The sequence below is a fragment of the Urocitellus parryii genome, chromosome 9 (genome assembly GCF_045843805.1).
Source record: "Urocitellus parryii isolate mUroPar1 chromosome 9, mUroPar1.hap1, whole genome shotgun sequence".
In the NCBI taxonomy this organism is placed as follows: Eukaryota; Metazoa; Chordata; class Mammalia; order Rodentia; family Sciuridae; genus Urocitellus; species Urocitellus parryii.
Window position 1 is genome coordinate 128,839,005 of NC_135539.1, and position 25,373 is coordinate 128,864,377.

General features: G+C 35.9%; 1 protein-coding gene across 1 annotated transcript in view; it reads right to left on the reverse strand.

Annotated features, from left to right (window-relative positions):
* Positions 1-25,373, reverse strand: part of Pla2g4a (phospholipase A2 group IVA) — a 122,848-nt gene that overhangs the window by 89,606 nt on the left and 7,869 nt on the right. The window contains exons 2-3 of the mRNA XM_077802953.1: positions 1,841-1,964; positions 1,444-1,525 (exon numbers count right to left, since the gene is read on the reverse strand). Coding sequence (XP_077659079.1) covers positions 1,444-1,525; positions 1,841-1,964 — 206 coding nt within the window. The remainder of the gene's footprint in view (positions 1-1,443; positions 1,526-1,840; positions 1,965-25,373) is intronic.

The following is a 25,373-nucleotide window of genomic DNA, read 5'->3' on the forward strand; positions in this document are numbered from 1 at the left end:
TCCTAAGGCTCTCCTGATTCCAGAAGGGTCCTACCCCATGCCCTGGAGGAAGGAATGCTGCACAGAGAGGCCGGGAAGACTGTTGAAGCCCACAGCCTCTGCTGGGTTTCTCCTCCCAGTCTATTGCCTAACACATGCAATGGTGCCTCGGCAAAAACCCAGAGGGCAGAGCTCCGAGCTTGTAGGTCATGGAAGGTAAACATGGTAAACATGGAAGGTTCCCGAAGGGTGATGCCTGGGGAAGGCACAGAAGTACCCCTTCCTACACTTCACCCTGAGCATCTCTTCATCCATAATACCCTCCATAATCAACTAGAAAATGCAAGTGGTTCCCCAAGTTCTGTGAGGAGCTCCAGCAAATCATCAAACCCAAGAAAAGGGTTATGGGAACCCTACTGACAGCCAGGGAGTGGGGCGCAGAGTAACCTGTGGCCCCCGGCTTACAGCTAGAGGGAGTGGGGCGCCGAGCAGGGAGCGGTCTTGAGACTGAGTCCTCACAGGAACCTTGCAGGAAGGATCTCCAGTGTCTCCAGGTAGGAAGTGTCAGAACTGAATTGAATTTGAGGACACCCCATTGGTGTCCACTGCAGAACGGATTGCTAACTTGCTGGTGGTGAGAAATCCTTACACATGGGTTTCAGAGTCTTTTGCCACGACTGTGGTATGAGAGCAGAGGAAAAACAAGACAAGCAATTTGTTTTTCCAACATACCACAGAGCAGCCTTCCCTGTCTCCCACTCCCAATCTTCTTCTTTCTCCAAACCTTGTTCTGAGGGTTCAATTGCTCAGGCTCATAGTTTGGCAATAATCTAAAAGTTTATCAAATCCACTATGATAATATTTATTCATTTTTTCTTGGAAGTCCCTCCTCCATGAACCCCAACCATCTGCATTGTCAGCTTAACAAAAAAAAAAAAAAAAAAATTGCTTTTAAAAGCTTAAAGATGGATTGTGCCAACAAATTAAGGTAACCTTATCTTTAGGCTGTGGTTCATGATTCCTGACTGTCCTGCACGGTTTTTATAGCTATCCCATCCATAGCTCCGAAAAAAGAAAGATGAGGGAAGATTAGAGTAAATACACTCACAGTCATCGAATTAGATAAATTGCATTTTCTAATCTGATAAGCACTCACAGGGGCAGCCTGTTTGAAGTCTTGACTCAGCACTTTTTTTCAAAGAGAATCAAACAGAACTTTGAATTGCAAAAATCTGTTGTGTCCCAAGATAGTCATTTTGTTTGACTTCAGATGCTCTCAGCTAATGTAAAGCAAAGTAAAATGCTATTCTGACAGATAATACCATCAGACAACTCTTCAATGGTTATCATTCAAAGTTAACCACATTTAAAAAAGGGAAAGCCCCCACCTTGTAAAGGAAGTAAAGCAAGGAAGGGTGAAGTGTAACTACACATTTGCAACAGCAAAGCAAATAAGGTACTCACGCATGTCACCAAAGGCCCCCTTTGTCACTTTAGTGGCACGTAACACCACTACTGTGAATTTATGGGAGTACTGGTGCTCCACCTAGAAATAAAATGAGAGAAAATTTAAGTAAGCTTTCATTGTAGAATATTATTGCTTCCTTGACAACGATTAAAAATAATCTGGTTGGAAATCAGTAACATGCATACCAGAAACATTCTTGGATGCTAAGGTTGGTCCTTTTTCAACTTTCTCTTCTCTCCCACCACAGAATCATTGAGACAGACGTTTAGATCAGGTTTTAGTCAGACAGGGCAGCTTGACTATTAGCACTTCTTTGCTGTCAGGTTTAACAAGTCTTTGGGGGAATGTAAATCAGGGCTTCAGGCATTCAAGGAGCACAAGCAGGCTTTGTACTGGCTGACTGGGAAAGCCTGGCTGGAAAGGTGATCTCAGAGCAAGACCTTTGCCACACTCAGGCTTGTGTTGTTGCTGTTCACTACCAATCAAAAGCCTTTTCTGCATGACATTTCTAGAGCAGCTTGGGGACCCAAGCCTACACAGGGACTACTTATATTAACTTCAATGCATTTGTTATTAACCCATATGCAATAATTTAAAAGTCTTTATTAGCCTAATAGATTGTATGCACGTGGTAACTATTAACCGGTAGAAGATTTTATTAAACACCTCACCTAAATGGAAATAGGTTATGAAACAGCCCTACTCAGTGAGAATGGGGAAGCAAGAATTCACATAGTGTCGAGAGAACTGAAACACAACAAAAATCTTTGAAAGCTCAAACCATTTTTTTCATTTTAATGTTACGAAAGTCCACCTCACCAAATTCTAATAAACTTATATAATGGGTTAAAATTCATCAATTAAATAAAAAGAAACAAGGACAATGACACCACTGTGAAGTCATAACAATCTAAAAAGCAAGAAGATGCAAAAACACCATAAAGAGGTTAGATTCATAAAGATTGAAAAGATTAGTAAAGTCAGTTATTTTTTAACCAAAGTACTTAAGGGAGGAAGGGAGGGCTGGGCGTGGGGGGAGGGGAAAGGGGGAGGGGGGAGGAACAATTTACTAATTTCAGAAATGAAATAGAAAAAAAAATTTTAAATGTATAAATAAAAATAAAAGAAATAGAGGCCATCGCTACAGATCCTATGGGTATTAAAAGCATAATAAAAGGAATACTAGGAACAACTCTATGCTCACAGATTTGATAACCTAGATAAAATGAAAAAATTCCTTGGGGGAGACAATCAACCAAAACTCACACAAAATAAACAGGTCATCTGAATAGGCCCATGTTTATTAATGAAATTAAATTAATAACTTTCCAAACCAGGAAATATCAGATCCACCTGAGTTCATTGTTGAATTCTATGAAACATTTAAGGAAAAATTCCCTCAACTCCCTATAGTGTCTTCCAGAAAGAAGAAAGAGAGGGAATAGCTTTTAATTAATTGTAGAAGGGCAGCATTACCTTAATTCCAAAACCATTCAAAGGCATTATAAGAAAATAAAATTACAGACTAATATTTCTTGTAAGCGTAGATGCAAAACTACTAAAAATGATAGTAAATTGAGTCAAACAATGTATTAAAAGAATTGTACACCAAGGTCAAGTGGAATTTATACCAAATATGCAAGGCTTGTTCAATATTTGAAAGGCAAATAATATAACCTCTCATAGCAACAAGACAGAAAAAGAAAAATTGCATGATCACACTTCTAGACCAATAAAAAGCATTTGACAAAATTCAACCTTGATTCAAGATTTAAAAAAAAAAAACTTTAAGCAAGCTAAGATTGAAGAAAACTTCCTCAATTTGATAAAGAACATCTTCAAAAAGCATACAATATGGGACTGGAGTTGTGGCTCAGTGGTAGAGCACTTGCTTAGCACATGTGAGACTCAGTACCACATGAAAGTAAATAAATAAAATAAAGATATTGTATCCATCTGTTGAGAGCCACAGTTAAGTCAGAATGACACCTGGCATTTTGCCAGAGGGAATGGTTGAAAGGTGACCCTGCTCTGGGAATAGGGCGGCTCTGGGATTAAGGAGGATCCTGCTGCCTTGGGCGCCCGCTACTTTGTAGTTCCTCTTGAGTTCTCACGGGGTTCAGTGAGAATTGGCGCGTGGAGCCCGGTGGAGGGAGTGTGTTCCCGGGAAGTGTGTGTAGAGTGTCGGTGAGAGTTCGGGAATAAAGAGTTGCTGTTTGAACCTACAAGGTTTTGTGGCGGCTCAGTTATTTGTGCCCAGCCAGACTGCGGCATCCATCTACAACTAAAAATATTTTTTATAAAAACATACAATAATTAATATCATACTTAATGATATGAAATTAGAAGCTTTCCTGCAAAGATCAGGAACAAGGAAAGGATGTTCCCTCTCATCACTCCTTTTCAACATGGTACTAGAAACCCTAGCTCATGCAATAAGACAGAAAAGAAACAAAAGGTATACAGATTAGGAAAGAAGGGAAAACTGTCATTGTTCACAGATTACGTGATTATCTATGCAGAAAATGCAAGAAAAGCTAATTTTTTTAAATCCTGGAACTAATAAGTAATTATAGCAATTTTGCAAGCCATAAAGTTAATATAAAAAGTCAATCATTTTCTTATATACCCAGCAATAAACAAGTGGATTTTAAACATAATCCCATTAATATTAGCACCCCCCAGGACTAGAATACTAAATTATAAATCTAACAAAGTAAGTATAAGATCTATATGAGAAAAACTACAAAACTTGTAATAAAAGAAATCAGACAGGAACTAAATAAATGGAGAGGTACTCCATGTTCATGGATAGGAAGACTGGATATTGTCAAGATGTCATGCTATAAACAACTTGATATATAGAATCAACACAGTTCCAATCAAAATCATTGCAAATTATTTTGGAGGAATGATAAATTGATTCTAAAACTTACATAGAAGGGCATAAGACCTAGAATATCATACACTATATTTAAGGAGAAGAAAGTTGAACTACTGACACTACCTGACTTTGAGACTACAATAAAGCTTCAGTAACCATTGGCAGTGGAGTGCTAGTGACAAATTAATCAATGGGAGAAAATATAGCATCCAGAAATAGGCTCACAAAAATATAGTTAACTAATCTTTGACAAAAAACAAAAGCAACAAAATGAAAAGAAAAAAGTGAGCTGGGCGCAGGGGCACAGGCCTATAATCCCAGTGGCTCAAGAGGTGGAGGCAGGAGGATCACAAGTTCAAAGCCAGCCTCAGCATAGTGAGGCACTAAGCAACTCAGTGAGACACTGTCTCTAAATAAACCACAATATAGGACTGGGGATGTGGCTCAGAGGCCAAGTGCCCCTGAGTTCAATCCCCAGTATCTGCCCCCCCCAAAAAAAGAAAAAACTCATTTTAACAAATGATGCTATAACAACTGAATATCCTCAAGAAAAACAAATAAATAAATTTAGACAAATGATACCTGGGCTTGAAATAAGATAGAAAATGCCTTTGAAAACCAACTTAGGGGTTAGCTTTCTCCACTAAAGAGACAGTCTCAATAGTAACACTCTCCCTGCCCCCTCTCTCTCTGCATACACACACATATGTAAAATTTTGCTCCCCCCAACATCTATGCTCTTTCTCTATATCTTAGAACTTCTTCTAACACTACGTGAGTTTCAAATGACTAAAACTCCCTTGTAACATAAAAATTATGTGCAATACTTTTACCTATTATTATTTAATAGATTGGTTTTGAGATTGCTACAAGCATACTCATATGTCATTATTTTAAATAAAAATATTGTGTATTATTTATATTTTGTAGATCAGTAAAGTGAGATTCTAAGAAGCTAGGTGATTTCCCAGTAACCCATGGATTGATCACAAGTGGTAAAATTTTATTAGATTCCAATCTTGTTGTCCTCCTTACATCCCTTTAATTTCACAGAGAATAATAAAACCAACACCAATAGTTTTAATTGTAATAATAACTGCTTCTATTTATTTAAGTGGCATAGTTACAATCTAGTTTGTATGTGATATCTGTAGTTGATCTAGCTAATGATCTAGTAATTGGCCTTATTTTACCCATTCAGATCTTTTTAATCTCTGTTCCTTTGTATCAGCTTTGATTCTGTCTGAACCATAATAAATGAAATGCTCTTATACTATGATTAATACTTGACTATAATAAACAAAATACTCTTATCCTTGAGATGAAATGCTCTTATACTATTCACAGAATATAAGCATGCATTTACCACTGTATTGGTTTTTAAAAGTTAATTTTGGAAAAATCAGAAGTCTTTTTTTTTTTTTTTAAAGAGAGAGGAGAGAGAGAGAGAGAGAGAGAGAGAGAGAGAGAGAGAGAGAGAGAGAATTTTTAATATTTATTTTTTTTTTAGTTCTCAGCGGACACAACATCTTTGTTGGTATGTGGTGCTGAGGACCGAACCCGGGCCGCACGCATGCCAGGCGAGCGTGCTACCGCTTGAGCCACATCCCCAGCCCAAAATCAGAAGTCTTCAGATCCCCTCTAATTTATTTTCAGAACAGGAATGTCAAAATCTCTGACCATCTCTTTCTGAGAACTGAAAGGATTAATAAGAGTGTACCCATAAAGTGAGTTCAGTACACATTCTTAGAGAAAGGTGTTGTTTCAATAAATAAAAATAATCTTTTGAGAATGCTTTTCCATATTTCCTGAGGCCAATATTGCATATCATTTCAAACTATTTCAGACTGGGCTAGGTTCTGACTTGAATAGGACATTTTTGGTTGAAATGATATTGAATCCACAACCAGTGCTCCCCAGGAGAAACCAGTGACTCAAGACACTGCAAGACGGTAGTTAGCAGGGGAAATGCCACATTTCTATTGAGATATAAAAATCTAAGATCAATCCACTGACTCAGTCACCAAGAGGAAGGATTGCATAAGGAAGGTGTTACCTTACTTTGAGAATCTGACTTCATCCATAATCTTTTTCAGAGTGAAACTCAAGACATTTTCACTTTTTCTTTTCACAATTACAATTTCCCACACATTAGGAAAACACCTACTGTATTAAGTTCATTCTGGAGAAATTGCATTGATATCTGCAACTAAAATGACGAGGCCCTGAAAAAGAGAACCAGTTCTTACCAACCCACGTGATGACTTCCCAATGGTTAAAATTCTCTTGTTCCAAACCCCAAAGAAACGATCACAAAATAATCTGGTTGGAAAGAAGATAGATTCTGTGTGTAAAAATTATTTTTTTCTCTACTCAATTACCATTCCTAACCCAAACGAAAACTAACACAAGGCCTACAGCATATTATTTCTAACTCCAGAGATAGTGATCACTACAGGCAACCTCAGCAACAGGAAATGCAAACAGATTTCAGAAATGCTTTAAAATGCATTGATGTTATCCCAAAATCATGGTGGGTTTTTTTTTTTTTCTGTTTACTTATTTTTCAGTTTTACTTCCTTGTGTGGAGTTTCACTCTGATACAAGTAAAAAGCACAGGCATCCTGCTCTTATTTTCTCACTTCTTTTTAAGAATCATCAATATGGTCTATTTATAGTCTCCATTGCTACCAATGCCTTATAGCAGTGCTCTCAGTCATGGGTCAGCTACGTGGGTTGACAAATTATCCCAAAGTGATGTCCGAAACACCTAATTAGGCAGCAGAATTTGTCAGCTCTAGAAGACATTATTGAAAGAAAATCATCATCAGAAATATGACTTGAGATTCATCTCCTCCAGGAGCAAGAAATTTGTCAACTTGTGCAATAGGTATGCACATCAAATTTAGTAATACACATACAAGTAAATATAGAGTATACTCTCATAGCAATAAGAATTTCAAGTCCTACTTTAATCAAGATTACAGAGACTGCTCTATCAATGAGAATCAGTGCATCAAATATTTGATGGTGTCAGCTTGGGTCTAAAATACTCATTTAATGACATATTCACCATGAGTTTATAGTAACGGTAAAATCCTCAAGCTACCTAAAATGAAACAGTCACCCAAATTTTGAGTCCCTAAACTGAAATTCCAGTGTAGACTCTTCTCTGAGAGCAGTAGGCTTTGTGTTCTCCCAGGAAGAACCATGGCTGAGAGAAGATAGTGAAGGACAGGTATACCTTCACTCCCTGAGGGAGCTCATTAGAACACATAAAGCAGCACACACATTTGAAAGATTTTCTCACACATTCTTAAAGACATTTGGGGGAGCAGTCACACTTATTCAGTTTAGAATAATTGGTCTAGATGATATGCCATGTTCATTCAGATGTAAGATGTCACTACACTGATGACTTCAATGGAAGAAGGATGGTTGGATATGACCAATACATGTTGTATGTACGTAGGTAGGGAAACACCACATGGAATCCCATTATATGTACAATTAGTAAGTATTAATTTAAAATTATAATAAAAAACTACCTATATCATATGATTAACCAGCCTAATTTAGTGAGATATATATATCTCACTAAATTATATATATCTCACTAAATTTTATATATATATATATATACATTTCATCACATTAATATGCCACATAGGTGATTACTATGGTCTAAGTTAAATATATTATATATATTTAAATTGGCAGCCCATTTTTGTGTGATACAGGTTACCCAGAAACAACCAACCTGCAACTAGGATTTAAAGTGTTCCAAACTGCTAGCTTCCCCAGGAACCTTACTTCAAGACCACAAAGCAGCACAACTACTAACAGGCATAAAAACAGACCCAATGATAGAACAACTATACCACACTACAATGTTCAAGGAAGTGAAAACCTCATTGGAAGATGACTATTTAAAAAATGGCTGGGAAGATTTTTAAAAGAACCAAATAGAAATTCAAGAACTGAAAAATAAATTTGTTGACCTAGGGATTTCCGATCTATATCCTGTGATAAAGAAGCAGGAATATAAATATTACTTTGTGTACTTTTGTTTCCAAAGAGAGGCTTGTGGAAAGGCAGGTCTGGTATCAAAGAAAAGGATGGGAACGGACTAATCCGCAGCCATGATGATAAATTTTGTGCATCAATCTGAGTAGACTGGAGGGTGCCCAGATTAAACGTTTTTCCAGGGTAAGAATGATGAGCATTTCTTGCGGATGATCAGCATTTGAATTGGTAGATCAGGTAAAGTGGACTGCCCTCCCCAGTGCCCCTCCCCAATCTGTTGAGGGGACCTGGGTAGAACAAAACACAGGAAAGAAAAATTCACCCCCTTTTCCCTATTTTATCATTTGAACTGGGACAATTCATTTCATCTTTTCAGTTCTTCACTTGGGGTATACACCATCAGTTTCCCTGATTCTCAGCCAAGGAATGAATTACATCACCAGCTTGCCTGGGTCTTCAGCTGGAGAAGGTAGGTCATGTGACTGCTCAGCCTCCACAGTCATGTGAGGCAAATCCTCCTGACTAATTAATTAATGTCTCCTTTTGCTTTTGTTTTCCAGAGAACCCTGACAAATACAGGAGCCTTCCTCTTCCTCACTTTCTAGATTTATTAGAGTTCACAGAAAACAAATTATTTGTGGATAGTGCAATATTTCTGCAGTAATTAGTTAGTAACCCTTACATGTATGAATTCCCAGTAGCAGCATCTGACTTTCTGACTTTCCTGGAAATACTTTTTTTTGTCTCAAAAAAAAATAATCTTGTGCAAATACCCAGTTACTATTTATAAAGGCCCTGTAAGGCAGACATATGAGGTACTACTCATACCCTGTTTTCCAAATGTGGCAGAGTCCAAGTGCTCATGAGCACGTAACTGGTCAGACAAGACGGGCACTGGAACACTAGTTCTTTGATTACTTATCCAGTGGTGGTGTTTTTTCCTAGGTTACTGTAATAATCTGGAATAATACTTTTCTACTTCCAGTCATTCTGCAATGGTGTTTTTAAAGGACCTTCGACATGGGGTTGACTGTCTCTAACATGAAGACAACCTTAGTTTCTGTGGATGTGGGCTGTGGCTCTCTATTGCTAATAGGTTGTTGGAAGAGGTGTGGATTTTTTCATCCCAAGGACATGACTCATATTTTCAGAGTAAAAAGATGGAAATTTTCATAAATCTTTTATAATTGATCTCTTCCTTATAAAGTTGATGACTTCCTGGTCCAAGAAAAAATAAATAAAATGGCACAAGTATCTTTAAAGTTGGAAAGCACCTCAAGACAACTCTAGACAAATAGGAATTAAATTGTACCACATTCTTATCACTCCTTCTTAAAAGTTAGCACCATTGGAAACTAGAGAGCTTGCTGGCTGCAAACTGCGACCTCAGCCCCCAGGATTCTTCAACATGTCCCTACATCACAGTTGTGGTGACAATAAGTCCAATCTTTTGTGCCTTGAGGCTGCCAAAGGGTGTTGGCCTGCCTGCCACCAAGTGCTCATTACAAGCCAGCTGGCTTGATTTTCCCCCATCTCTCCAAGTCGTTACGAATACTGTTTCATGTTGAATGAGTTCACTTACATATTTTGAAAAAAATCTTTCTGTGAAAACCAGAGAAGGGAATTATTTTTCATTGAAATAATTTATACCTAAACATGCACACAGTTTTGTTTTGATGTACACAGAGCAAGAACAAGACTGAAGAAAGCCGTGCAACTCACAAGATCCTTTTTATTTTTTTCAAAAAGGCTAAAGATTAGAATATTACTTGAATGCCTATCTCCAGTGTTGGAGAAAATAAAGAAAAATGTGATACAGATTTGTGAGGTTTGCACATTTCATCATATTAATATGCCACATAGGTGATTACTATGGTCTAAGTTAATAAAATTTGCAGGACAAGGTGCTAATACTGAGCCTTAAAATATCATCTGCAGTTTGATTTTTAAACACATACTAAGCATAGGCTTCATACTCAAAGAAGGACCAAATGGTCAGTTCAAAGATATCCAATAAGAGATGTACAGGGGTGGTACAGCATTCAATTATAAGGCCTCATTAGACCAGGTAGAGGACTGAAGTTCATTCAAAGTAATAATGTTCTTTGAAAACTGCTATGCTTTAACTATACTAAGTTTCTTTCATTTTTTTTTAATCATGCACGTTCATACCTCCAGACTGCTTCACACATGCTTTTCCTAACTCCTACTAAATCTTCAGGTTATGTAAGTCACTTACATTAATTATCCTGTTGTATGTTACGAGAGTAATCTTCATTGTATCTTACTAGAGTCCTTACTAAAAATTGTTGTAATTATAAACAAATTGTTCATCTTTTCTGCTAGAGATGGGCTCATACTAAGCAAGAACTTTGTTGGAGTTTCTTTGTATACACAGTGCTTATTGACATGGATTGGTATTCAATAAATGGTAATAAGCACTCAATTAAAAATTGAAATATACATAGATAGATAGATAGATAGATAGATATAGAATGAATTGAAAATCCAGATATTAGGATTTGAAATTGTTATTGGTCTTGTCTCAAGCTTCAGGTCACAGAACTTAACCTATCTTTCTTCTTCCTTCTCAGTTTTGAAAGCCAGATTCCATGTTAAAGTTTGAGGATTTACATTTATATTAAATTTTCTGACAGCTATAGAAACTACTCATCTCCCTTAAAGTGATAGAATAAGAAGCAATTAATCTATATATAAGATATAAAAACAATACGGAAAGCAGTTTTAAAACTACCTTAATTTTTCCATTCATCTACAGAAATCCATAACTGTGAAAGGAAATTAAGATATTGTTTAAGAAAACAAAGATTACCTCATAGTATTTTTAAAAAAAAATACTGATTGTATGCTTTTTATAAGATATGTGCTTTAAATACAAGGAAAATATATAAGTTCAAAGTAAAAGGATGCATAAGCTAATTAGAGAATGTAATATAACTTCAAAATTTGAAAAACAAAAGTTAAATATGGAATATAATTTTGCACATGAAATATTTATCAACATAGATAACATATTAGGCCAGACCACATATAAACATATTAAATATCAAAAAAATGTATGGATGGGCTGGGGATGTGGCTCAAGCGGTAGCGCGCTCGCCTGGCATGCGTGCGGCCCGGGTTCGATCCTCAGCACCACATACCAACAAAGATGTTGTGTCTGCCGAGAACTAAAAAATAAATGTTAAAAATTCTCTCTATCTCTCTCTCTCCTCTCTCACTCTCTCTTTAAAAAAAAAAAAATGTATGGAGTATCTTTCTGAATACAATGGAATTATACACCAAAAACAAAGGCAAGTAAAAAATTATCAAGTGTTTGAAAACTAAAAAGTACATGACTCTGACATAATTTTCCTATGTACATACAAGAAAATATCACAGTGAATCCCACCATCATGTACATCCACAAGACAGGGGCCTATCTAGAATAAGATAAATCCTATGCTTATATAATTATTTCAAAATGGATTTGAGTATCATGTGCAACTAAAACTAACCAATAAATTTTAAAAAATTTAAAAAGAGAAAACAAAATTGACATTATTCATCAATAATAGACATGTTTAATTTGAAAGTCCAAAGCATGTACAAAGAAACTGTTAGAATTAATAGAAATTCTGTAAGGTCACTGGATCTACAGAAATAAATTACATTTCCATATAAAAGCAACTAATTGGAAAATAAAATTTTCAAATATCATTATAATTACATTAAAATATTAAGTATCAAGAAATAAATCTCTCCATGTATATGCTTATAGATTCATAAGCACATAGACATACAAGATTTCTTACTGAAAAATTACAATATATTACTGAATGATTTAAGGTGATTTACTTTGTTTCAGATTGGATTCACAGGTTATTAATGAATTGGAAGATTCATTATCATTACTGTCATCTCTTCTCTAATTGATTTATAAAATCATTTTGGTCCAATTAAAATTCTAGCAGTTTGTGCCGTGTGTCTGTGTGTGTGTGTGTATGTGTGTGTACATGTGTGTTTAAATGGACAAACTGCCTCCAAAATGTATATGAAAACAAGGAGTAAAAATAACCATGATAATCTTGAAGAAAGAATTGGAGGGTATACACCATCATATATAGACACATTTTAAAGGTACAGAGATTAGGAAAGATTAGTATTGGTGCAAACAGACTAATACTCCAATTAGGAAATAGACCAAGCCACACATAATGGTTTTATTTAAAGCAAATTACTACTGCCATTCAGTGAGAATATCATTGTTATCAGTAGACTAGATAAAGAGTTTGGGGTATATTCTGATAATATAACAATATGTGACAGTGGGAAAATATGGAATTTTGTGCCACATGACAATGTTAGTGAATCTCACAGATGATATTGAATGAAGATATTTATACAAAGGTCAAAAACAAGAAAAACCATGATAATAGAGATTAAATATTGGTTTGCTTTGGTAGGTTTTTTTGACTATAAAAGATATGAGCCAGCCTTCTAGAGTACTTATAATGAATGTTTTATCTGGGTTATGGTTTTATGGATGGAGTACACATGTAATACCTCAATTTAAAAAAAGAAAAAGAAAAGGGAGAGAGAGTTAAGTAGAGAAACTTGCAAAAGAAAACAGACGTAATCAACAGCAAGAAAACAAGAACAGAAGAAATCTGAGAAGAATCTCAAGACAAGAATGACCAGGAGAGTCAGGGAAAGAAACTGGGAAATCATTGATTTAGCACCGAAGAATAAATTGATAGAGCTTTCAATGAAAAGAAAGGCTGAGCCCAGTTTCTAGTGATTGTGAGCAAAAGGGGAGAAAGCACTACATAGAATTGAAACCCTTTAACCCCACTACCCAGGCAGGGCAAGAAAGGAAATAGAAAGTGGAGAAGGATGTTGGATAAAAGGACATTGTTTCATTTTAAGTAAAAAACGAGGCTGTGGATTATCTTAATATTCATAAATCCCATTTCTAACACAATAAATCTGAGTCTCATCTGTTGTATTTGGCAAGGAAATCTCTGGGTTTTGATCAGAAAAAAAGAATGCATATTTCCCATGGAGTTTGGAAAATTACATTCGATTATTAAATTTGAATTATTCAACTCTTCACTAAAAGCTAACCAACCATAGAAGAGTTTGTTTAAACATTTCTAACTAAGGGAAAGTTTACGGAATTAATTGTCCCAGAAATGCATACCAAAACATAGCCCTGAACCCAAAAATCTGTGAATCTTCTCTTCACTGTCTTGTGAAGGATGGAACTCTACAATCTGATGATAGCTAAGTGCTAGCTTAGCTTCATTTTTTAAAATTATTCCATGAAGTTCAGTATTATCACAAATGTTTTGGTAATTTTTCCTCCTAAGTCCCTCTTCTCTAGAAACTTCCAGTGATTTAAAAAAAAAAAGACATGTGTTAGTTTAATTATGTACTGTAGCCTGTTTTATATTAATATTATACATTAATTTTATAAATTCAATTAGAACTTCAAAGAATTATTATAGAGTTTTGCTTTATCAATAACACCAGCAATACACAGACATGGAAATATATCAGCCCCTCTCCCTGAAAGAATACAAAAATAGTAAATTACTTACAATAATATGCTGGTAAGGATCTATGAAAGACATTTTGGTTTCAGTTACAGGAATTTTCACACTTCAAAGGTCTTCTTTGGCACTCCAACTTCTTCAAAGCCTACAAAAATAAACAATCACTATTGGTAAGCTTCCTCTTGGATGCAGTTTGGAGATATAAATGATGATAAGGATGAGTCTCAAAAGTGTACCCAAGGGGACCAGATGAATTGAATTTCCCACTGTGCATATGAATGAGTACACACACATGACTTAGGGAAAGGGCGAATATATTTTGATAGTAGCATTTAATTTCCATATTTATTTGTTCAAATTTGTTTTGAGTAAAATTAGGAAACTACAGGGGCTTTTTTGCTTTCATTTGCAAAGTAGTTTATGAGAAATTCATTGAAATTACGAAACACTGAAATTATTTTGGTGCCACTTATAATGGTACCAAATGGTTTCTTTTCTCAGTTGGTCAGCATTATACAAATTCACAATAAGAAATAAATAATTCTTTTACCTTAGCTATTTGTTAGGAATTTAAAATACACATTCACGTCAAATGTAAACTTTAGTAATGACATTTTTTTTTCTTTAGTTTTTATTGTTGGTTGTTCAAAACATTACATAGTTCTTGACATATCATATTTCACACTTTGATTAGTAATGACATTTTTTAAAAAAATGTTTGTTCATTATATATAAGGCAGCAGTTTATTTTAGAAGCAGTTATATGAAAATATTCTATTAGAGAAATACTCTCTTGTACTTTTTTTTCTCTTCTTCCACAATTACTCCATATTATTTAAATTAAAATAAAAATTAGTCAAAGAACATCTTTGTTATTTCATCACAAAATTTTTCCCTAAAATTTTATACAATGACACACACACACACACACACACACACACACACAGAGACACACACAATGCAACATTCTATAAGTAACATCTAATTTGGAACATCTATTTAAATATCTTTATTATTTATGTAGTGTATAAATTCTGAAATATCTTTATTTCAGAATAAAACACGTTTGCTTTTAAAATTTTAACCACTTGTTTATTTATTTTGGTACCAGGGATTAAACCCGGGGGTGCTTAACCATTCCATGCCTTTTTATTTTGAGACAGGGTCTCACTTAGTTGCTGAGGCTGACTTTGAACTTGTGATCCTCCTGCCTCAGATGGAGGCAGGGATTACAGACAAGCGCCACCGCGCATGACTCACTCTTTCTTTTTAAAATATCACCTTTTTAAAAAAATTATTAAAAATGTTCTATGCTCATTGTTTCAATACAAACTGCTGAATTAAATGAAGAATAAAGGACAAACATTACTATTATTCCAAGCTATATCAACACATTTTCATATATTTAGAGTAAAAGGAAAAGAGAGAATTTGAGACATTTTTAACAAAAATAGGCTCTCCTCATATGCCATTGGTTTTTTAAACTCATTCCCTTCATCATTTTTTAATGTGAAATCTATGAAGCAGTAATATAAGAAAGGTAAAAATGACCCACAGTCTCCTATTTTAAAATTATCAAAAATAAGAATATCTGGGCTGGGGATACAGCTCAGTTGGTAGAGTGCTTGCCTCACATGCAAAAGGCCCTGGGTTCAATCTCCAGCACCACACACACACACACACACACACACACACAAACACACACACACCCTCTTCTTCATTTTGGCCTATTAGTCATCATTATTTTTAATCAGTAAAAGACATCTTTTAAAGTAAGACTGTTATTTACAATAATCACTTCTTATACTGATATTATATTTTATGTTTCAACATGCATTTTCATCAGACTAAAAGTGAATACAGCATCTAAAATCAATTTGTAAAATCAAGATTTTCCAGTATCCAGAACTGCAAGTAGTACATTTCCGTTCTTTACCCATTATCTAGTCAATTCTGGGTACAGCAGCACAAAGATGACTAAGATACTCAGTTATCACCTTTCTGTTATTTTGTTGGATTTGGCTATTATTTTCATGAATTTTCAGGTTTCTTTCCAGTGAAGCCTTCCCTGATCATATTACTTAAAATTGGCAGAAACCTCACTTTTCTGGTTTTATTACTAACATCTACTGCAGTTTTTGTTGTATTTTTAAAAATCCATATCTCCTCTCTCCTTCATTAGAATAGCTCCATGAAGGCAGATGCTTTTGTGTTTTGTTTATTGTAAAATTCCTAGACCCCATGTAGGTGCAGATGGACACTTTACATAGATATGCTAAATGAAAGAATAAGAGAATGAATCGATGGGAGACTACATTTATACAACTAAGAGAAATAATTTTCAAGCCCAGTTATGCTAACACATTTTAATCAAGCCAAGTAAAGTTCCTTTCTATGCATTCATAAGCTTGTTCATACTCACTCCTCACCCCATCTGTATTAATCCATTTCACTATGATAATGAAATACCTGAGACTAGGTAACATCTAAAGACAAGAGTTATTTTAGCTCACAGTTTGGGTCTAAGGTCAAGGGCCCACATCTGCTGATGGTCTTCCTGCTGACCAAGTCCTCCTGAGGCCGTACATAGCATCTCAGGGAAATGCACAGGAGCATGTGTGTGTTCTCTAGTCTCTCTCACAAAACCACCAGAATTCAATCATGAGGGCTCCACCTTAATGATCTTATCTAATCCTAGTCACTGCCCAAGGCCACACCTCTGTACACTATAATCACATTAAACTTCCACCCTGTTAATTTTTCATAATGGGGATTAAACTCCAACGTTGGTTTCAGAAGGAAAAAACCCATATTCCAGCCATGGCACCATCTTACTCTGGAATACTGCTTCTCTTTTTCCTCTGATTATTTTTCCCTAATTATCTACATATTGCCAACATTCAAACATGATTATTCAAGTATTGCTGTATCATACTGTGCCTTTGACTGGTCTCTAAATATTCTTGAAACAACTTTTTGAATTGAAGAAGTAACAGTATAAAAAGATATAGGCCAAACTACAATAAGGTGATTTGTGATTCTGATATTTGTAATATAACAAATAAATATCTACACCAGGTAATATTATCCTATTTAGCACTTCTGATTATCAGGATTTTTTTAGCTATTTCTGTTAATCTTACTAAAATGATCAGCACTGACTTGATCTACCGTTATAGCTAATGTTTTTATGCTGATTAACTCAAGGTGTGTCTAAGCAGTTCCTGAGTCAGAACACAACACTCTAGATTTGCTGGTAGGATATAGCCTTACATATGGCACAATAAAAAAATCATGTGATTCACCATAACCATCCGTATTTCCCTTATATCATTACCCTCAGAAGTTAACTAATTTCTGATTATAAATCTTCTTCCCAAGCATCTGATAGGCCACACAAAGCTCCTGTGCCCAAGAGCATGAGACCTTTAAACTGCTACAGTAGTAGTAATTCCTCCCATTCTAGAGGTTGAAACATCCATGTAGTTGTAAAGGCTATGCCAGGAGAGTGCTATCAGGTATTCAACACCTCAGAGAAAAATCACATCACTTTCCTCATGGAAGCAATGGCATTTGTTGACAATGACGATATGGATATGGTATCTAATTGTGATTTCACATCCTGTGACCCAAGTTACTCTTCCATAAATGTGAATAGCACTATACCTTCAATATTAATAAGGACCAAATTAATTAATTAATTACAAAGGAAGATATCAATAGATACTTAATGTATATCACTTTCTCCTTCAAGACAAAATTCACAGCAACTGACTAATAAAAATGTCATAGAATCACTTGAAAAATGTACTCTTGTCATCATTGTTGTGACTGTGGAAAATGAGAAAATTATGATGCATTTATCATCCAACAAACAAACATGCAGAATATAATTTGCACTATGTAAGGTGTTTGGGAACAAATGATGAGCCCAAACCAAATGTATTATGAAACCCTGTGGCCCTGCAGATTCCAGACTTCACACCATTCATACTGGAACCTCAAGAAGTAAACAGGACCATGGTAATTATTCTCATCAGAGTTTTTTGAGTTAAAAACAATGCATGGGCTGGGGATTGTAGCTCAGTGGTACTGTGTCTAGCAGGTGCAAGGTCCTGGGTGTGATACATAGCACTGCAATAAAAACAGCTAATAAAAAAATGGTACTAATGACAGTGGCATAGAAGAAGAGCATTTGCTGGATTCCATAGCCACTGAATTCCTAAACAGTAGTTTTATCCAAGAAATCTTTCATTCATTCAATCAATATGTCTTTGCAAAGTTACCTAGTCTGTGCTGGTGCTGGGAATGCAGCACGGAGAAAAGCATACCCCTTGCCTTCAAGAAATCTGATAAGTAATCTACAGGCAGCAATAAGCACAGCCTAGCATGATAATTAACACTCCTGTGGTGCTTGCTATGCTGTATGGAATCAATGTCTTCAATTGAAAGGGAATCCTGAACCCTACTGTTCTATGAAAGCATGTTCCATGAGTTTCTACTCCTATCGTAGAAAGTTGGAAATCTTCAACACAGCCTCCAACTATGTTTTCAAACCTATTTACTGCAAACCAAAGCAGGATAACCTTTTTCTATCACAATATGACACACAAACATTCACATACACAAGCTAAATACGGAAACAAGTTTAATATGATACTTTTACTAAGAACGATGTACACTGCTTGTTCTTTTTTTTTTTTTTCCTATTTCGTTTGTTTAAATGCAGGTAGCATCCCACTGAATTGATGTCATGACTCACCCGAAACAGTTTGAAAAATAAAGGCCTAAAGACTTCATGATTAGATTTCTATCTACTTCCTCATCCTTACCCCACCACTCAACTCTCTCCTTTTCTTTCTGGTACAGTCATGCTGGGTTTCTTTCCTTTCTTCAAATGTTTCATGCTGTGTCACATTTAGAGCTATAACCCACCTCTTCTATTCATCCATTTATTCAACCAAAGTTCAGACCACAATTAATTATGTCAAGTATTGTTCCAGGGGCTACAGAGGCAGAAGTGTGGGTTGGATACATTTCCTCACCTCTTGGAGCTTACATTTCTAGAGGGCAATCAGAAAACAAGCAATCCAAGAAATAAATGTAACAATTTGAAATAGTTATTTATGACATGATGGAAACAAGCCAAAGGCTGAAACACCAAATAAATAGAGAGACTAGGCTCTGGAAAGGCACGGGCCATAGGGGGTTGAGGGGGAGTGGGTTTAGAATGCAATGTTCCCAGCCGGCAGCTGGAGGAAGTGAGAGAAGACAGGAGGTCGGTGAATAGTGACCAAAAGCAAAAGTAGCTTATAATGAGGTTGGAAGTAGAGGTCAGGGCAGATCACGTAGGGCCTGGTAGACAACTCCTGTGCACATGGCTAACTCTGATGCATCCATTAGGACTCAGTTTAAATGTCATTTCCACAGAGTGGCTTTCTGTGACCTTCAAAGTATATTTGGTCTATCTCCTATCAGTTCCTTTTGTACTCTGGACTTAAACTTTTAAGTCTTTCATTCCACTTACACAGATACTGTAACACAGAGATATTACACAATATCTGCTTTTCCTGAGAGAACTAAAAAATGTATAGTCAGTAACCATATTTTTTTTCTAGTATTAACCCTAGTGCCTATCACAGTGCCTGAAATATAGTGGGTTCCAGGTAAAGATTTGATGGGTAGAAGTATGATAGATTATATTATTCAAAGTAATGCATGTTTATGCATGAAGGGGATTCACAGAATAGAGCAAGCAGTCCCTACTGATGTTCTACTTGTTCATTCTAACTATTCTTAATGTCAAAGGATGCTAACTATCCATCTCCACTTGAAAAAATAAAAAGTAGAACAAGTGCTATTCCAGAAGGGGTGAGATTAGCACTAAAAATGTTTAGAGGAAATCTGTTGCTTGGACCCATAGTTTACTGTCAGCAACTTTATTTCCTCTTTTCATTTTCAACAACTCAATTCATAACTACTCTGTTTGCTACCTATTAACCACAACTATATTATGAAGCCAGTCTTGGGCAGAGAATGGAGACATCCCCACACTAAAGCCAATAGCTAGAAATAGACTAAAGATAGCTAACTTAAAAATTCTTGTAATATTGTGATATTCTCTCTTTCCCCCACCTCTCTACATGTGCATAAGACCACTAGGTTAAAAACATTAGATATTAGCCAGGAGCAGAAGCACACACCTATAATCCCAGCAGCTAGGGAAGCTGAGGCAGGAGAATCTCAAGTTCAAAGCCAGCCTCAGAAACTTAGTGAGACCCAAAGCAACTTAGCAAGACCCTGTCTCTAAATTATATATATATATATATATATATATATATATATATATATATATATATATATGACTGGGAATATGGCTCCGTTGTTAAGTGCCTCAATTCCCAGTACCCCCCCCAAAAAAAGAAAGGAATATTAGATATTAAATAAACATTACTCATGACATTTAATATTTTAGTTCTAGAGTAACTTTATTTTGATTCTATCTCAATTTAACCCTTCTCCTGTTTTAATGAAACCTCATTTAGACCCATAGCTTTTGTTGACTTTTAGATGTTAAAAAAAATGAATTTATAAACTGAAATACCAGGTTCATTTAGAGCTGAAGCCAGAACCTATTCCAGGAAGGGAGAAGCAAGATCATTGACATTTTTCTCCTCCCCTGCCCTGGGTTTAACTCTTCTGATCTTGATAACTCTGATTTTATCCCTCATGGTTAGAGAATAATGAAGTAAAAGAGAAAAATAGGAACGAGAAAGTAATTATTTCATGGTTTTAAACTGGCTGTGTGCTCTCTGGGCCTTGTATGAGTTACAGCTATTTCTTTCCCTTATGGATGCTTCTTGCTGCCTCTTTTGAGTAGTCTAGTTTTAAGGTCTCCTCTCTATATTCCTTGACCTATCCAAATGCATCTCAGCTCTAGTTGGGAACTTGTGTGCCCTTCAACAACCCAGTACATCCTGTGGTTCACATACAGTTTTCTTTTCCAGAGGTTCTTTCATGCCACTAGATAAACCACTTGAAGACCTTTTAGTCCACGGGGAACACTCATAAGTGTTTCCTTTCCTCCCACAGACCCTGAGAATACAATTATTTCAAGAATGAAACTCTCTAGTGCTATCTGTGTACCTTTGTATATTTCAAGCTGGGCTACATGCTAGCGTACTAAAGGATGCACGTATTAAATCTTCTCATGAGCTTTCTAAGAAGTCTCCTTTTAAAGCCCCTCTCTAGATTGGAGGTTAGGAGGTATTTTCCTTCCTATTTATCTCCCCAAGACAAAGAGTTTGTACTTATAGCAGTGCCCTCCAAAAATAAATAAATAAATGACAACACCAAAAGCCTTCCAAAATTTTCCCCACATCTCTATTTTATTCCTCCAACATACATGAAGTAGGTAAGTTTTTCATTTATATAATACTCATTGGTCTGACTTTTTTTTTTTGCCAAAACGTAAAGAGTAGGTTGTCTCACAATCCAGTGTATTGTTTTGTATCTTAAGTTTTATATCTTAGAGAATTAGTCAAAGTTTCCAGTTCAAAGTTGAAAACATAGGTGGACCAACTTCCAAAATGGCTGAATGAGAAACTTAGGAAACCCTCTCCCCAGAAGGCTTGACAAAAATCACGAAGAATTATTATAAGCAACCACTTAGGAACTGGAAGCTGACCAAAAGGTATACAACAAAATGAAAGTATTTATTATTCTTTTTAAGTATGCTAAACCTCAAGAACAATAAACGTCTGGCATTATAGGAATGGGTTCCTCCTACTCTCCCCCAGTTCCTCAGCATGAAGTTCTGAGACGGCAGGGAAGCCCTGAGAATCTATAGCTCTGCTACTTGCTAATCAGGGTTGGGCATAACTGTGTTTGGAGCAGGAAAATTCCACATCCTGGAAGACAAAGGGAAAAAAAGACAAAGAGATCACAGTCGCCAATAATCATGGAAGTACAGTGCTAGCATGGGATCCATAATGGTTGGGCCACACAGCAAAATAACAGATCAGCCAGAAAGTTCAAAGGCAGATCTAAAGAAAGTGACAATTAAAGAAAGCTTTGCCAAGGCCCAACTGATTCCTGGGGGTCTGAAAGGCTGTGGGTACACAAAATGTTACTAAGTGCGAGGCCTCATGAAAGCAGAAAGCAACTGTCAGGGAGCACTTATAAACTCCCTGAACTTCAAAAGCATTTCCAAAGCCACATGAAGACCAAATGGCAGAGTGGAAGACATACTCAAGATGTGTAAGCAAGTCTCTGGCGGCTCACTGAATAACAGCTTCACTATGCTTACCTAGGAGTAACCCTTAGGAAAACAAGCCTAAGAGTAAAAATAAGAATTACAAACAAACAAAACATCTGAATGGGTACCACAGAGAATGAACACTGCACAAGACTCTTGAGAGCAAGTTAAGGAAAGTCACTGAAACAAACTAAGAGCAACCATAATTCCCCCAGAGGAAAGATCCAAATAGCTTCCAAAGATGCCACAATATATATTCTAGACCTAATATGTAATCTAAAATTTCCAGTTTTCAAAAATAATAATGAATATAAACAACAAAAACAGTGTGCACTCTACATAGGACAGTCCCAGAGCAAAAGAGAGGAAAAAAAAAAAAGACAACAAATAATGGATGAAATTTCTCAAAACTGATTTAAAACACATCAGAAAGCTCAAATTATTCTCACTCGGATAAATACAAAAAGGGATCTCATCAAGACACATCACAGTCAATGTGTTAAGTCAAAGACAAAAAGGAAAATCTTGAGAAAAAAAATCATTCCTAACAGACATGGAAACCAAAATCAGATTAACAGATGACTTTTCATCAGAACCAAAGGAAGCCAGAAGGCAATAGGAAGACATATTCAAGCTGCTTAAAGAATAAAGCTAGAGTAGAATGAATCAGACATAACTTTCCTATGTTAATATATGAATACATGACCAGTGAAACTCCCCACCATGTTAAACCACAAGAATGGGATCCTAATTAGAATAAGGCATACTCCACATATATATAACACGTCAAAATATACTCTACTGTCATGCATATCTAAAAAGAACAAATGAAAATTTTTGAAAAAAAAAAAGCTGTAAACCAAGAATAGATTATCCACCAAAACTATCTTTTAAAGAAGAGAAATTTAGCTATTGCCACATCAATAAAGATAGAAAGAATTCGTTGCTAGAAGACAAGCATTATTAAAAATAGTAAAGGAAGAGGGATGTAGCTCAGTGGTAGAATACTAGCCTACCTTCCATGAGGACCTGGGATAAATCCCCAGCACCACAAAAAAAAAAGAAAAAAGAAAAAGAAGAAAAAGAAAAAGAAAGAAAAGAAATAGTAAAGAAAGTTCTTCAGGCTGAAAAAAAAGCGATAGCAAACCAATAAATGAAGTCCACCCAAAGCAAGAGAGAGAGCACCAATAAAGACCAATAAAGATAATTATTTCAATTTTTTAAACTGACACATATTTTTTTCTGTTTTTTTAACTGATACATAAGTCAATTTTATAAAATAATAATTATAAAACTGTATTGTTGGGCTTATTTAAACATGTAACATATATAGCACAAAAAAAAAAGAAGGAATGGAACCATTTGGGGACAAGAAAATAATACCAGATGGTAACTGAACCACAGGAAGAAATTAAAAGTACCAGAAGCAGTAAATATGTAGCTTAATATAAAATATTCTATAAATGTGATTTTTTTCCTTTTAGTCTCTAAACTTCTTTAAAATACGTAGAATTTACAAAGAAATAGATTATGATACTTTATTATCAGATTTATAATACATATACACATAATGAATATTAGAAGAAGAGTACCACAGGAGTGGGGAAGGATTGTACTTCTATACAAAGTTTCTATATTTTATAGGAATTAAGCTACTATTTATATGAGGCACATTGCAATGCATTAAGGTACATAGGTTAATTCTCAGAACTGCCACTAAGAAAATCATTCAAAAAATGTATTAAAATACCAACAAAGGAATTAAGATGAAACACCAGAAAATATTTGCTTGATATAAGGAGCAGAATAATAAATAAATAAATAAGAAGAAGAAATGAGACATATAGAAAACAGAAAAACACAATGGCAAACAGAAATCTAACCATTTCTCTAACAACATTAAATGGGAATGGATTGAACCCTCTAGTCAAAAGCCAGCGGTTGTCAGGCTGGGTAAAACCTGATACATGAAAGGACTGATAAAATCCAAATAAGCTCTGCAATTTGGTTAATATCATTGTGCCAATGTCAATTTCCTGCTTCTGATCATGAAATGTGGTTATGTAAGGTGTTACAAGGGGGGAGAACTAAGCAAAGAGTGTATGGGAACTCCCTATCGCATTTTTGCCCGTTTTTAAAACTATTTCAAAATTTTAAGTCAACTTTTAAGAAAATTCAGTTCATATAGACAGATCTAACTTAGATGCACAATATTCATGCCAAAGCTATGCTCCAAGGAAATAACAAAGCAATTCTATGAGGAATAGTTATTGGTACCCAGTTCACTTTCTTCGGGACAAAATCAACACTTATTATAGTCAGACAGTGACGACATTTTCAGTTCCAGTTAGGAACAGGCATCCACTCCCCCTCCTCCCCCCGCCATAACTGTTAATAGTAGCAGCAGATATTTTAGGTTTCTGTGGAATTAAGGCATCTCTATCCAACTCTCCACATTAAACACTAGGAAAATGTTTTATCCCCACAATGAGCTCAGTCCTGGAAAACTTATGGCCACCAGGTTGCACAACCATTATAATGAATGGTCCTAACACAGCAGGCTTTTTGGTTTTTTGTTTCTTATAACTAAGCTAAATAACCAGTCTTGGTGTGTGTCCACTGTCTTTCAAGTCTGAAGAAAGAGATATGAAGCTCATGCCTTGTTTGTTTTTTACATTTTTGTTCTTTCTTACCGCCCCCCACCCCCACCCTGTAATTAGAAACTTCCTGAACACTAATGAGAGGGGAATGGGGCTCACTTTCCAACACACTAGCCTGTGTAATGCAACGCTGGTTTTCAGTGAATGCTGGAGGGTGTGTGGTCTGACCAAAACCTCTAAGTCATGCTGCTAGAGCAAGACGGGCTTCTCAGAAAAAGTGAATAAGGAGCAAAACCCCAGCCTGGAGTGTACGGTCACTGCTCTGCGTACAGTGACAATGACGAGAGGAAAAGGGAGGGGCTCTTATGAGGGTTGTCACATTTAGAGGGAAGAAGGAAAAGAATCCAAAGGATCCTTTTCTCTTCCTTCCACTCCACCTGTAGAGCAGAGGAGGCCCCAGGAAGCTCTTCTCTGAAGCCATGGAAGCTTCTCCAGGGGAGCCAGGCTGAGTTCAAGTCCCTCTCCTCCCTTCTCTACCTCTGGGCTCCTGATCTTCCGTTTCCTCATCTGTAGAATGGGGAAACGGTCCCTACACCTCACA